A 14,336-nucleotide genomic window follows, 5' to 3' on the forward strand; every position below is an offset into this window, starting at 1 on the left:
ATATTTTTAATGTTTAAACTTGTGGATGTTTATGTATGTGTAGGATAATAGAAAAATGGGTAAATTACACCAATCGTTCTTCGTGCACATGCCAGAAAGCATGTTTAGTCCCTATTTTCAAAAGTTAACTCGGACCGTCCCGTTTGCATAAAACTTGCACTTTTCGTCCCTGATATAAGTTTTTGTTGCACATCTAGTCCATGACAGATCTAAAATGACCATAATGCCCTTTTCCTATTTCTTTTCCAATAAATTTAATGTTATTGTTTTTTTAATTAAAAAAAAAATATGGCCCCACCTTTTTAAAACTCTTAATATAATCTCTCTCTCTCTCTCTCTCTCTCTCTCTCTCTCGATACCATCACCGGGAATATTCACCACCACCGCCGTATATCTGAACCACCACCAAAGTCTCTATCTTCGGTGTGTTGTCGTCACCTACCACCATCTCACATCTTTGTCTAAAACCCTAAAAAACCACCTGAATCTCCATCTCCACCACCATCAAAAGCTTCATTGTTCAAAAACGCCTCACCTTCTTTGGAACTGTTACGTTGTCGTGATTGTCGCGTCGCCAGAGAACGTGACCTCTTCATCAGATCTACACCATCGTCGTCTCTGTCACAATCGCCTTCATCTTCGTGACTGTTTCTTTTCTTGAAAACCTTCTTCGTCTCAGATCTACATCATCTTAAATCTACACATTCGTTTTCACTACCTGTTCGTTGAAGCTTGCAGATCTCGAAGTGGTGGTTCGATGGACTATCAAATCGGGAGATGAAGGTGGTAGTGCGTCAAAAATCACAAATCTGGAGGATGATGTGTACCATTTTTGTCTCAGAGGTGAGTTGCTTCGAACCTTCATCGTCTCATGGTTGGAACATCACCACCTTCACTGTATCTGGGTTCCAATCTGAGGTTTCTTTAACACCATCGCCTAGGGTTTCGAATGCCACCTAGGGTTTCAAGTTTGGTTTGGTTTGATTAAGTGGTGGTAGATGGTCGTTTCTAGTTGTAGTTGACTAGCGGTTGTTCATGAGGTGTTAGCGGTGATAGGTGGAGGCACCGGAGGTGGCTGGTGGCTATAGGTGGATGGTGGCAGGAGGTGGGAGAGAAATAGGAGTGACATATGGTGGTTTATGGTGGTGGTTAACGGTGGTGACAGGTGGTGGTTTCTAGTGGTGGTTGTCGGAGTTGAGAAAGAAGAAGATAAGAGATATAATAATGGTGGTGGTGGTGTTTATATTTAATTAAACAATTTTTTAATAAATTACTAATTAATAATTAATAAACAAATCAAAAAAAGAAACAAACAAGGGCAAAATGGTCTTTTTATGTGCGGAGGGACTAAGCATGCAAGAAAAAACAACCCGAGTAACGGTCCGAGTTAATTTTTGAAAATAATGACTAAACACGCTTTCTGGCATGTGCACGATGGACGATTGGTTAATTTTTGAAAATAGAAACCAGTCGAACCGGTTAAACCGATTGAACCGGTAACCGATCGTCACAGCGGTTCAACTAAAAAACCGATTTTTAAAATTGATTTTGTTAGAATATTTGTTAAAACATGGTATATTATATTTGGCAGGTGACTTTCTTTATACAGGCGGGTGTCGCCTATGTTTCACGGCTGTACTAGATCGGAGGCTTGGAAACCACCACAAATCGTATCGCCTTGTTGTGAAAATTTAACATTTGAAATTAGTTTTGATTCTTTTGGGCTATGCATCATTTAGCCGTTATATCAAGTTCAAAACTTTCCAACTGGGTTTCAAAGATCAAAGAGTCGTCGTTTAGTGGGAGATGGCAAGATGTATTGTCGTTATACAATGACATGAACAAAGCAGGTGTTCGATTGACAGAACCTTCATGGTTCCATCCGATTTTAAAGGCCTGTTCGGCAATATCTTTGGCACATGGGAAGTCCCTTCATGCATCTGTAATTAAGCTCGGAGTGGAATCAAGCACATCTATTGGAAACTCTATCATGGACTTCTATACAAAAGCTGGGGATATGAGTTCCACAATTAGCCTCTTTGGCTGCATGAAGATCAGGGATTCTGTTTCATGGAATATTCTCATTTCTGGGCAGATTGATCATGGTGATTTGGATCAAGGAACACGTTCGTTTATTCAAGCTAGAGCAACAGGATTTGAACCCAATGTCTCCACCTTAGTCCTTGTAATTCAAACAATTCGAACACTCAAAGCCTTACACGAAGGACAGAAAATCCATGGGTATATGATTAAAACCGAGTTTCTAGCCATCTCTTCACTTCAAAACTCTCTTTTATCCATGTATGCAGATACGACAATGGAGTATGCACAGAAGCTGTTCGATGAAATGCCAAACAGAGATGTTATCACTTGGAGTGTCATGATCTCAGGCTATGTTAAAACTAACAAAACCCATCTTTCTCTAGAGATTTTCAAGAAAATGTTATCACAATCCGGACCTGAACCAGATGAGCAAACAATCCTAAGCGCCCTCAAAGCCTGCACCAATTTAAAGAATCTTATTACAGGAAGAACATTACACGGATTCATCTTTCACAAAGGTTTTCATCATGACACATTTCTAGCAAACTCTTTGATTGATATGTATTCCAAATGCAATGATACGGATTCCGCATTACAATCCTTTACAGAAATCCCTCTTAGAAACATCATTTCATGGAACTCTATCATATCCGGATTAGTATACAACGAGAAGCATTCTGAAGCCATTCATCTTTTCGATTCATTGCAAAATGCCAAAATTGACCCCGATGCAGTCACATTGGTGAACCTCCTACAAATATGCAAACATTTTACAGATCCTTTAATTTGCAAAAGCATACACACTGTGATAATCCGAAGAAACCACGAGTTAAATGAGTTAGTAGTGAACACTCTAATTGACACATACGCAAAATGCAATCTTATATTCATCGCACATAAACTCTTCAGTTTGATCAAGAACCACGATGTTGTTTCTTGGAGCACAATGATTGCAGCTTTCACATACTGTGGATTCCCTCATGAAGCAATTAGGGTTTTCCATGAGATGATGATTGAGTCACAACATAAACCGAATGCCATCACTATGTTGAATCTCATCGAAGCATGTTCATATGATTCTGATTTAAAATTACCAAAATCGGGTCATGGGATCGCGATCAGATTAGGGTTTGCATCGGATGCAATTGTTGGGACTTCAATCTTGGATATGTACGCGAAATATGGCGATATAATGACATCAAAAAAGGTTTTTGAAATCATTTCGAATAAAAACGTTGTGTCATACAGTGCGATGATTGGGGCATACGGTATGAACGGTGTTCCTCACTCCGCTCTATCTTTACTCACCGAAATGGAAACACATGGTGTAAAGCCCAACTCCATAACCATCCTCTCCGTGTTATCAGCATGCAGCCATGGAGGTTTAGTACACGAAGGGCTATCACTTTTCCGGAAGTTGACCGAAACCCTAGAAGTCAAACTTGGTGTAGAACATTACTCATGTTTAGTTGACTTATTAAGTCGAAGTGGGAATCTTGATCTTGCAATGAAAATGGTGGAAGGACATGAGAAAGGTGGTGCGAGTGCTTGGGGAGCATTGTTGAGTGGTTGCAGGTTGAGCTTCAATGAAAGAATTGCAGAAAAGGTGGTGTCTTGTGTTCTTGAAATGGAACCCAATAATTCAAATGGTTACATGCTTGCATCAAACATGTATGCTAAATTGGGATCTTGGGAAGATGTTGCAAGGATTCGAGGGTTGATGAGAGATAAAGAAGTTAAGATTGTGGCTGGATTTAGTATGATAAATGTGAATAATAAGAGTTGTAGGTTTGTTGCAGGAGATAGAAATCAAGTTTTGTTAGATGAAATACGTGATACGGTTAAAGAATTGCATGAGTTTATGAAGATGGATCATTGATTATATATATTACATAAGTACAGATGATCATCGTATATATGTGTATAGATATACATAAAACAGATAATAATATTATATAATACAATACACCCATAATTTAAAGGCTTAATCTTAAATCTAAATCTGAAATTGGAAACGTGGAATGATGATCATTAGGTGGGGGTGAATTCAGATCGAACCTAAACGGTGTTGTTATTGGTGTATTAACGGCGTCGTCTTTCTCCCAGTGACATCGTTTGTGTCCACCGAGTGCCTGCCCGCTTGAAAAGATCTTTGAGCAAATGCTGCATCTGTGTTGCTGCCCGCTGCCCAAAACCATCACCATGTTCATGTTGTTATCTACACCTTCAAATTCTCCATCTTCAACTTCATCGTTTCTTGTTATTGCAAAACAGCCTTTCACGTTCTTATGACTTGCCCGGTGCCCGCCTAACGCTTGGTGGGACCCAAATACCTTTTTGCAACTCGAGCACTCAAATCGGGTATCCGGATCCTGGTGGTGGTGGTGACTGGTGGATGGATGAGCGGCTATGGTGGTGGTGGTGGAGTTAGCGAGCATCAATAAGCATGCGGCCACATATTCGTCTTCTTCAGTTGTTACATTGGTGAAATCGTGATTATCCGGCGGCGGCTGGTGGTGGTGGAGATTTGGCGGTGGGTTGATTCCCCGCCATGGTCGCTCAGGGTGGCAACGCATGTGGCCGAAGAGGGCTTTCCATGACCAGAACCGCTTCCCACATTCAGTACAGGGACGAGTGATTTTTGGAGCACTTGGGTCGGGTTTTTTCTTTGTGATGATGCCGGAATGGTTGCCGGAAGTTGAACTGCCGCCTGCAACGCCAACAATGGCTTTGCTGTTGTGGAATCGGATCATCTTTGTGCGTTTCTTTCTGGGGTTTTGTTGGTGGGGGCGTATGGTGGTGATGGGTTGGATGTGGCCGACGGAGATGTCGGAGGTGTCAAGGGTTGGCCGGAAAATCTCTTGAGCATCAGGGGACGCAGGGCAGAGTTGTAAGTCCGATGAAGTAGTGGAGGTGGTGGCACCCATGATCGTGTGTGTGTTCATAATGTGGTTGCTAACAGAGAGAGATGGGAAAAAGTTGAAGAAGTGGCCGATGGGGTTACTTAAGGTGGTGGTGGTGGCGACGGTTACACACAGTAAGTGTGTGTGAGAGAGAGAGGGGTAGTTATTTTCAGTTATGTTTGATGTTTATCTTTTTGGAGCTATGGACTCCGGGAAGATGAGACTGGGCCACGCTTTTCGGAGGTTGTTCTTTGTATTTACAGTCACCACCCTTCATCTCTCATTTAATACTGATTTATCTATTAACCTTCGTTAATGGTTAATGGTTAACCTTTATACGCAATATAGAGTTTTTCCTCGTTGGTATTTAGTATAGAATATACTGTTTCTATTTCTCTTTAAAAAATATATAATTACATGCAGTTCAATTTGATTAACTGTTTTTTTTTCACAGTTTAATGTGCATTTACGCAATAACATTTGTTTTTACTGATCAACACACAAAAAAAAGGTTTTTTAGATCACGACATGGCACTCATTGGATATTTATTTATGCAGTGATATTTTGTACTTTTTATAAATTTATATAAGAATTTATCAATTTGTGCCACAATATTTTGTTTTTTTTACCAATTTATACAGTAGACACGAATGTGCAGCCATGTTTTAACTAATTAAACATATTACCCTTTACCAATAAAATGTTAATTGTATGTGCATGGCCTAAAATGAAACTGTCCTTTTACATTCCGTATAAATAAAATATCATCTTGTTATATAAATTTAGAACAAAATAAAATGTTGTATACATGTAAATGTACTCTTTCTTATTTAGATTAAAAACAGTACCCAAACCTTATCCTAACACGCTCAGTATATTATTTACAAATCAATACCATCACATGGAAATATAATGACTATTCAATTGTAAAAATAAAAATAAAAATATAGCAATTATTAACAATTCCATCAAGGACTTCTAAGAACCAAAAAAAAAAAACTATACGTATCAGTAGTAAGTTTTGCATGTCATTTCACTTGTTTGAGTCGGCTATCCATTGGGCATCAAAAATCTTTGCACGTTGGATCTCTTTTGCTGCAAATACACACAAAATGATGCAAACTTTAGACAAATGGTGTTCGTGTCGTGTGTGTTAGGATTTATTATTGGTATTTAATTTCTTTGAAGTTTCCCGGTGTGAAGCTTGAAATGGTGTAATTCTATATCAAAGTGGGGAATGAAATCTCCAAATGTTCTTTTAGCCAATAGCCACACATGAATAGAGTTTTTCTTTTTTATGTATATTGACACCTTTTCCACCCCAATTTACCTTTTTTTTGTTAACATAAAGGTTACAGATAAATATTACCTTCTTCCGTTGAGAGTCGAATCGTTCTCCTTTCTAGTTCAACTGCAAGTCTACTAAGGTCAACTGAGGAGAGAGAGTGAAGCACTACCAAATAAGATTAACACTGTCACTGAGGGATCAAAATTTGCAAACATGAAAATGTAAAAATTACTAAATGCATTCAAGCACATACTCTGGAGATAATCATCTTGTGTTGATTGATCAACAGCCTTCAAAAAGTTTTGCAACAGAACGTATCTCTCTTCCCAATTCTGAACACTCAGTTTCTTTGTATAATCCAATTTATGAGAATTGGAGGTGATATTGGTTACTGAAGGAAGTGCAGAAGAAGGCTCTGGAATATGTATTGGTGAATCCTTCATGGGAGATTGTTTTTGTTCTTGTTCTTGTTCTTGTTGTTGATTGTTGTCATCCTGTTCAGATAGTGTAATTGGTAGATGTTTTGATTTGTTGTTACAGATGGTGTTTTTATGATGTTCTGATTCTGGTTTTCTGCGTACATAGACCAGATGCAGGCCATTATTTCTGATAGGGGTTTGTTGATGAGGAGAGTTCATTATTCATTAGGCACTCTGGCTAGGGCACAATGGTCCTTTTCTCATCTTTCAAATCTCAAAAAGCCTACTTTGGAAACCCAGATTTTGCACTCCAATTTTCTGAAATTGAAATCAATTGTTTAACATAGAGTTACTTCATAAGATGTGATTTGAATTTTGAAGGTATATATGTCACAAATCCTTTTGAGAATCATACACAAAGACAACATCCATTAGAAATCACCCAATCAAACAAATAATAAGCATTAGCAGTTCACGAGATCTATCTATACGAATTGCCATCAAATTCCCAAAAGAAGTTTGAAAAGCATTTAAGAAATCGATAACAGAAGGGAGCAAAATTCATCGATTTTTAAAATAATTCAGGAGATTTAGATGTTCCATTACATCAACAGCTAACCTAACGGGAACAAATTCAAAGCCTATGAGGGTATGAATGAGTGCGCTTCTTAGGAAATGGAAAATTTAATGGAATTGAAAGAGAGAATCTTACCTTGAGAGCAATGGAGGATTGGAAAGCAGAGAAATTGGGTCTGTAAAGTGGCAGAGAAGGAAGGTTTGGCGTGTGGATTGGAAAGGCGTTCGTTAATTTGCCGTTAAAACATGTGCGTTGACGGAATTGATCTTGGTTCTTTATATAAGATCCATAAAAGGATTAACGCCACCAATGTTGGTATGTTTTCCTTGACATTTATGGTATATATGTGTACTTAGAGAGGTATTGTTGATCTCAGTATATAATCGTATCCGAATTCGGTCTTTATCCCTTATGGATACCCAGGTTAAATAAACAAGGGAAATGAGTAATTAACTTTTCGGTATGTTCATATCTGCATAATTATCTTTTTTTTTTACACGTCTAGGTAACAAACTTGTTGGAAGTGTTCACATATGACCATTATGACCTGCTATAGCAGGTTAAATCCTAGATGTGAACACTTTCAACAAGTTCGTTACCAACCAAACGAAAAGTAAAAGTAAATTACACGAATGGTTCCTGTGGTTTGGGGGAATTTATGTTTTTGGTCCCTAACTTATTTTTTTAACTCGGATGGTCCCTACTGTTTATTTTTGTTACGTGTTTGGTCCCTGCCTTACCTAAAAAGACTATTGTGCCCTTATTAATTTATTTTTTAATTAATTTTCTTATTTATGTATTTATTTTTTATATATTTAAAAAAATTAATAGACCCCACATATCTGTATCTTCTCACCATAAACCTCAAACCACATTTGAGAAATTTAATTTGGATGGTCCTTACTGTTTATTTTTGTTGCGCGTTTGGTCCGTGTCTTACTTAAAAAGACTATTGTGCCCTTATTAATTTATTTTTTAATTAATTTTCTTATTTATGTATTTATTTTTTATATATTTAAAAAAATTAATAGACCCCACATATCTGTATCTCCTCACCGTAAACTTGAAACCACATTTGAAAATTTTAATTTGGGTCTTACCGGTCACTATCTCATCTCTCATCCTCCCCAACTTCTATTTCTTTTCCATCTTTAGTAACATCGACGTCTTCATCATCCTTCTTCTTTTGGTACTTCAACTCTGGCGAACCAACACCATAACCTACTGTCTCTTCATCTTTACTGGGTTGTGGTGTTGATTCGACGGAGTTGAAGGACCGAAAAAAGAAGGGATGATGAAGACGTCGATATCACTAAAGATGGAAAATAAATAGAAGTTGAGGAAGATGAGAGATGGGATGGTGAGGAGATACAGATATGTGGGGTCTATTAATTTTTTTAAATATATAAAAAATAAATACATAAATAAGAAAATTAATTAAAAAATAAATTAATAAGGGCACAATAGTCTTTTTAGGTAAGACATGGACCAAACGCGTAACAAAAATAAACAGTAAGGACCATCAGATTTAAAAAAAAAGTTAGGACTAAAAACACAAATTCCCCCAAACCACAGGGACCATTCGTGTAATTTACTTTTACTTTTCGTTTTGTTCATATTTGGGTAACTATGTTTTTGTACATATCTAGGTAACGAACTTGTTGAAAGTGTTCACATCTAGGATTTAACCTGCTATAGCAGGTCATAATGGTCATATGTGAACACTTCCAACAAGTTTGTTGCCTAGATGTATACAAAAAAAAGATTGTTACCCAGATGTGAACATACCGAAAAGTTAATTACCTTAATAAGTCATTTTCCCAATAAATAATCACAGGTTTATGGCTCTTATGGGTATCGAGTATCTTACTTATGATTTTAATAGGTTAAATTTTAGCCATTAAAACTTTCATTACTTAAAATCCGATCATAGCCTGACTCAAAAAATTACTTGTATTCTTTTAATAATTTCAATTCTAACAATATCAATAAGTTTAATTTCTAACAAATCTTACATTAATATAATCATGACCATACAAAAATTATGGTATTCGTATTTCATAATAAACTAATCAAAGTCGTAACGTAAATATTAAAAATAATATTAACAATTTTCATATTAAGAAGTAAGCCGTAATTACATAACAAACTTTCTATTTCTAATTTCACATATAATATTGTAAAATAATTTCCAAAATCATATGTATATTAATAATAAAAATATAATATCATAAACTATAAATGGTTCGGGGATGGAGATAGGGACGGATAAATGGGTTCAGGTAATCGGACGGGTATAACTCTAATATCATCAAACCTACAAAAAAATTTAGAAGAAATCGCATACCCGATCTCATAACCATAACCATCCCAAAAGTGTCCGAGTTCGGATATTTTTGTCATCCCTAATGGTATATTTGTAATATTTATATGTGAATGCACATATATATTACATATTTTAGTTCAAGAACATCAATGGTATATTTGTAATATTTATATATGAATGCACATATATTACATATTTTAGTTCAAGAACATCAATGTTTACCCGTTAACTAAAAGTTAGGGTTTTAGAGCTTAGAAAGGAATACTAAGTGTATAATTATATACGAGGAAAACAAAACTATGGGAATACATATAAGGGTTAATAGCAAGACCTATGGATTAAGATCGTTTAACTTTTAATTACACATTAATTTTGATCTATAATATTTTATTGTTTTTTATATGGGTTGGTTATCAATAATTGGCTCTAAAACTACAAGACCTACCATAACAATAAAAAAAATGTTCAACCAAGAAATTGTGATTTTACAAGTTTGGTTGAAAAAGATTCGAGTAAGAAGCTCCCTCCCACAACAGGGGAATGAACCTTTTTCACAGCTTTTTTTGCAAAAGTTTTGAAAAATCCCCTAAAGTCAAAATCCATGAATCAACATGTCTCCTCAAATCATTTCAAAGATGATGCATACATGAGTAAATGAAATCCATAAAGAAACATGATAAAAAAAAAAAAAACAGCAGCAATAAACTATGAAATCTGTTTGTACATAAACAACAAAAGATTTGTTCAAGGGAGACCAATAATTTAAACTCCACCAACCATAATAATTCTTTCTAGTCTGTTCATTATTCACACTCCCACCACCCCCTCAAAACACAAAATCCAACATCCCTCCCTCCCTTTCTTTGTCCACAAAGAATACTTTAAAGAAAAAACCAACTAACATTACATGCCCCAACAGGTCATCCTTAAATAAAACAAAAAGAATGCCACATCATCACCATCATGGACCAAAGTTTCCCAAAAGTCTCTCAACAGCAGCATGAACATTGCCCGAAGTAGCACGTAAAGCCCTAATATTCTCTTGCACATCAAAGAACCCCATCTCCTGAAGTTGAGACAGTTGAGTTGCATAAAGTTGCTCTGGTGCCACTACAAATTAAAAACAATCATCATCATCATCATCATAAATAAAAGTTCAGGGGTAAAAACGTAAATTTACAAAAGAACTTGACTTACCATCAGGAACATTTGGGACTCCCATGCCACCAGCTCCAAGTCCACCAAACATACTCATCAACATGTCTAATCCCATATTGTTTTGTGATCCTGCAGATTAAAAACTTGAAATAATACTAAAATGGCATATGATTTATAAAAATTATTAACAATGGAGGTTTCTAGTTAGTACCTGGAGAAGCACCAGTCTGAGTAGGATTCCTGAAACAGAAAAATTAATAGATTGAGCACTTAAAATTGACGAATATTGTGAAATTTGTTTTTTGAAATGGAAGGTTAAAATGGTCATTTAGAAAAAGAAACAGGCCTCATGTATACAACAGTTGATCCAGACAGACAACATCAGTAACCCTTCAGCTACTTTACCAACTCATGACTTAATAATAGATACATTCAAGTGATTCTTTTTTACTTAATACATAAATACCAACTTAATTGGATCATTTTGGCACTTGAATCAAATCAGTTACAGTAAAAAAATTGATTTCCACTTACAAAGTTGATTGTGGTTGATTAAGCTGAGGTAGAAGCTGCTGTAAAGACATCATTTGCTGTATAAAATAAATCAAGTTATCATCAAACTCGAATTTCCATCAGTCAAAGACTCAAAGTTAACAAAAACAAACCAAAATTACTCCAAAACATATATACCTGCATCATTTGAGGTGAAGTTAACTGACGAAGCACCTCTGGATTCTGCATCATCTCCCTCAACTGAGGGTTAGAATCGAACATACTGCGAAGTTGAGGGTTTTGACTCACAATCTACAAATTCATATCACCGATACCACCATTAAAAAAAATTATAAAAAACTCAATACCTCAACCATAGTGTATCATATATAACATACCTGCTCCATATACTGGGGATTTGAAAGCAAGCTTTGCATCATCTGAGAAACAGCTGGATTCTGCAACAGCTGGCTCATGTCCGGCATGCCACCTGTCCTGTCTGCCCCTGGTAAACCAAGACCACCTAACCCAGATACATTCGGTGCCCTTGTTGGCTGAACACCACCTATTAACATTCAGCATAGATAGAATATAATAGTTAAAAAAAGAAAAGAAAAGAAAAGGTCTTAAATGTGAAATTTATAATGTCTTTTATACCAGCAGGGGCACCCCAAGGGTTAGGAAGTGGGTTAGAATTAGGAGCTGCAGAGCCTGGAGTTGTTTCAGGGTTGTTGTTGTTGTTGTTGTTAACATTAACAGCAGGACCCTGGTTCCCAAGTAAGGCTGCAAACGGGTTAGACCCGGGATCATTTGTGGTTCCACCAGTTGTTGTGGCATTCAAGAAAGGTTCTTGAACATTTTCATACATACGTCTAAGCATGTTGAAGCCTTCAGGAGATGATTCAATGTTACTCATGGCCCTATCAGTGTTACGCATCATCTCACGCATAAGTTCAGGGTTCCTTGCAGCTTCAAGTGTCTGTCTTAAAATTGCAGGGTCGTTCAGGATATGAGCAAGCTCAGGGTTTCTGTCAATGATTTCACGCATCTGAGGGTTGCTCATGATCATTCCACGCATGATTTCAGGGTTGTTTAAGATGTTTTGAACAGCTGGCATGTTCATCATGTCTCTCATCATGTTTGGGTTTTGGGTTAGTTGTTGCTGAACTTGTTCAAATTCAGGTAGTCCAGACCCAAAGGGTGCACCAGAGCCACCAAGTCCACCAAAACCAAGGCCAGGAAATAGGGGTGCACCTGAGCCAGGACCTCCTAAGCCCAGCCCTTCATTGGGAACACCACCTTGAGAACCAAGTGATGGAGTATTAGGGTTTCCAATGGCAGGAGGAGCATCAGCTGGAGCAGGAGCAGAACCACGCACCATGTGAATTGTATGATCTGCCTGCAGGCCTACAGATAGAAGTATAAATGAAAACTTAGGTAGTAAACCAAAATCATCAACAGTTTGTAGTATTAATCTTCTAGGGTTTGTTTTAGGAACATTAAATCCTTATCTTAGGAGATGAAAAGTATTCTCTTTGTCTTCAAGTGAAATTATAGCTTTTGTTTGGACGTAAGGGACTAACGGAGTATTATAAACAGAACAGTAAACATGTTAGATCAAGGTTACTGCTTTTGTTAGATTTGCAATGTATGAGTCTATGGAGAACTATAGAACAGTTTCAGGCAGATAACCTCTTTTTTGCAACATCGAAACTTAATCGGAACAATATAAGAATCGTCAACAAAATATACCAGATAAATTCGATAACATCTTCGCAAATCGAATAACGGAATTGATTAAGAAAAGTGTTTACCGTAACTATCTAGGGTTTGATCATCCTTGAGGATTCTTCCTTTATAAATCAACCTCTGTTGATTGGCAGGGACATCGCAGTTTTGAGCCAAGAGATCTTTGAAATCGACGACGGTTGATCCGAGGCTCGCTCGCACCGAGAACTTATTGCCGTTAGAGCATCGGATGTTGAGGGCGATTTCTGCATCGCCACCGTCAACGGTGGAGACACCCGTTTGAGTTGACTCTCCCTCGACACCCATTAAACAAAAACCCTAATACTAGAAACGGAATCCGCAATTCCACATAAACAAACCGCGATTGAAACGAAGTACTATAAAAGATTTGTGAATTGAGATGGAGAAGATATAGATGAGTTGCCAAATCGGTTGATTTATTATTAAATTAAAAGGGAAAAAGGGTCAAAATCGGTGAGCCCACATTCAAAAATTGGGACAACCCAAGAAAATTAATTTGCTACTTTTCCAAACAAAACATAATAATAGTAATTTGATGGATTTGAGTAATGATTCGAGCTTATTGTTGCTTATGTTTAAATCAAATAAAGCATTTGTTTGGAAAATGATTATATGTGATAATTGTTTATAATAGACATCATATGTATTTAATAAATTCCAATGTGTGATTTCTCATTTTCTTAATAGAATATATATAACTTACAATTATCATTACGATTGCTCACCTACCATCATTTGGTCCTTCTTCGCGTCTCATCTTACAATCTCAATATCCCAAGCTCAGTCTCTCGAGCAACGTCTTGAGTTTTGGTGGACTGATATTATTTGCTCTTCGTATTCTTTTATGCAATTTTGTTGTTTTTATCATATAAGAAGTTTGTTTTAGATATGTAATGATTATTGTTTGAATAAAATATTGTATATATTAGATCATTAATATTAACCATTTTATTTCTATAATTGAAAAAAAAAATGAGTTTTATATTAAACTAACTATTTTATTTACTAAAAAAGTGTTATTTCATATAAATTAGTAAAATCAACAAATCATATCAAATATTAAATTAGACATCACCTCGAGATGTACAATGTTATTGGAACTTCACTAGATCCTTGTGTCATGAAGATTTGTGTTGAATAGCTTCAAATATTTATCGGATAGTGTATTTAGATGGTGGTCGATATTTGTCGTTAGATCATTGTATCATGAAGTCTGGCCTAGAATAATTCTAAAGATTGCAAATCTGAGTTCATTAGAATCTGAGATAATTTAATTAGTAATAGGATTCAAATTATTTGTTTATTTAGTGATGCCTTGATTATATTTTGCAAAGATACATGTGTAATTGACTTTCATGT

At 36.3% G+C, this 14,336-nt stretch overlaps 4 protein-coding genes across 5 annotated transcripts; 1 reads left to right on the plus strand and 3 right to left on the minus strand.

The window, feature by feature from the left end:
- The first annotated feature begins 1,623 nt into the window (after window positions 1-1,623).
- On the plus strand, window positions 1,624-3,922 carry LOC145162508 (Tetratricopeptide repeat (TPR)-like superfamily protein). Its single transcript, XM_079081630.1, has one exon. It carries the CDS (start codon window positions 1,727-1,729, stop codon window positions 3,920-3,922), a length of 2,196 nt encoding a protein of 731 aa, XP_078937756.1. The 5' UTR covers window positions 1,624-1,726.
- Window positions 3,923-4,019: 97 nt separating this feature from the next.
- On the minus strand, window positions 4,020-4,992 carry LOC145163876 (zinc finger protein ZAT2-like). Its single transcript, XM_079082625.1, has one exon. The coding sequence runs from the start codon at window positions 4,986-4,988 to the stop codon at window positions 4,020-4,022; it is 969 nt and encodes a 322-aa protein (XP_078938751.1). The 5' UTR covers window positions 4,989-4,992.
- Window positions 4,993-5,700: 708 nt separating this feature from the next.
- Window positions 5,701-7,553, minus strand: LOC145166278 (uncharacterized). 2 transcript variants are annotated; one of them, XM_079085219.1, is made up of 4 exons: window positions 7,367-7,553; window positions 6,489-6,972; window positions 6,317-6,379; window positions 5,701-6,042 (listed from the first exon to the last, which is right to left on the minus strand). In XM_079085219.1, the coding sequence occupies exons 2-4, from the start codon at window positions 6,871-6,873 to the stop codon at window positions 5,981-5,983; spliced, it is 510 nt and encodes a 169-aa protein (XP_078941345.1). In that variant the 5' UTR covers window positions 6,874-6,972; window positions 7,367-7,553; the 3' UTR covers window positions 5,701-5,980. The 2 variants fall into 2 exon arrangements, with proteins under 2 accessions (XP_078941345.1, XP_078941344.1); XM_079085218.1 differs by having other exon boundaries at window positions 6,317-6,400; window positions 7,367-7,550.
- A 2,705-nt stretch (window positions 7,554-10,258) lies between these two features.
- On the minus strand, window positions 10,259-13,372 carry LOC145166280 (ubiquitin domain-containing protein DSK2a-like). Its single transcript, XM_079085220.1, has 8 exons — window positions 13,022-13,372; window positions 11,865-12,614; window positions 11,606-11,772; window positions 11,406-11,519; window positions 11,250-11,305; window positions 10,927-10,955; window positions 10,755-10,844; window positions 10,259-10,667 (listed from the first exon to the last, which is right to left on the minus strand). The coding sequence occupies exons 1-8, from the start codon at window positions 13,260-13,262 to the stop codon at window positions 10,519-10,521; spliced, it is 1,596 nt and encodes a 531-aa protein (XP_078941346.1). The 5' UTR covers window positions 13,263-13,372; the 3' UTR covers window positions 10,259-10,518.
- Between the last annotated feature and the right edge of the window lie 964 nt (window positions 13,373-14,336).

The sequence above is a fragment of the Lactuca virosa genome, chromosome 3 (genome assembly GCF_052849685.1).
Source record: "Lactuca virosa cultivar CGN04683 chromosome 3, Lactuca_virosa_CGN04683_v6, whole genome shotgun sequence".
In the NCBI taxonomy this organism is placed as follows: Eukaryota; Viridiplantae; Streptophyta; class Magnoliopsida; order Asterales; family Asteraceae; genus Lactuca; species Lactuca virosa.

Excerpts from the sequence above, each read along its gene's own strand:
- LOC145166280 (XM_079085220.1), bottom strand. The coding sequence starts at position 13,262 with ATGGGTGTCGAGGGAGAGTCAACTCAAACGGGTGTCTCCACCGTTGAC. Across the intron at positions 12,615-13,021 it reads TCAAACCCTAGATAGTTACG|GCCTGCAGGCAGATCATACA; the intron begins GTAAACACTTTT and ends TTCTATCTGTAG. Across the intron at positions 11,520-11,605 it reads ATCCCCAGTATATGGAGCAG|ATTGTGAGTCAAAACCCTCA; the intron begins GTATGTTATATA and ends ATGAATTTGTAG.
- LOC145162508 (XM_079081630.1), top strand. The coding sequence starts at position 1,727 with ATGCATCATTTAGCCGTTATATCAAGTTCAAAACTTTCCAACTGGGTT.
- LOC145163876 (XM_079082625.1), bottom strand. The coding sequence starts at position 4,988 with ATGAACACACACACGATCATGGGTGCCACCACCTCCACTACTTCATCG.
- LOC145166278 (XM_079085218.1), bottom strand. The coding sequence starts at position 6,873 with ATGAACTCTCCTCATCAACAAACCCCTATCAGAAATAATGGCCTGCAT. Across the intron at positions 6,401-6,488 it reads ACAAGATGATTATCTCCAGA|TGCTTCACTCTCTCTCCTCA; the intron begins GTATGTGCTTGA and ends CTTATTTGGTAG. Across the intron at positions 6,043-6,316 it reads TCGACTCTCAACGGAAGAAG|CAAAAGAGATCCAACGTGCA; the intron begins GTAATATTTATC and ends GTGTATTTGCAG.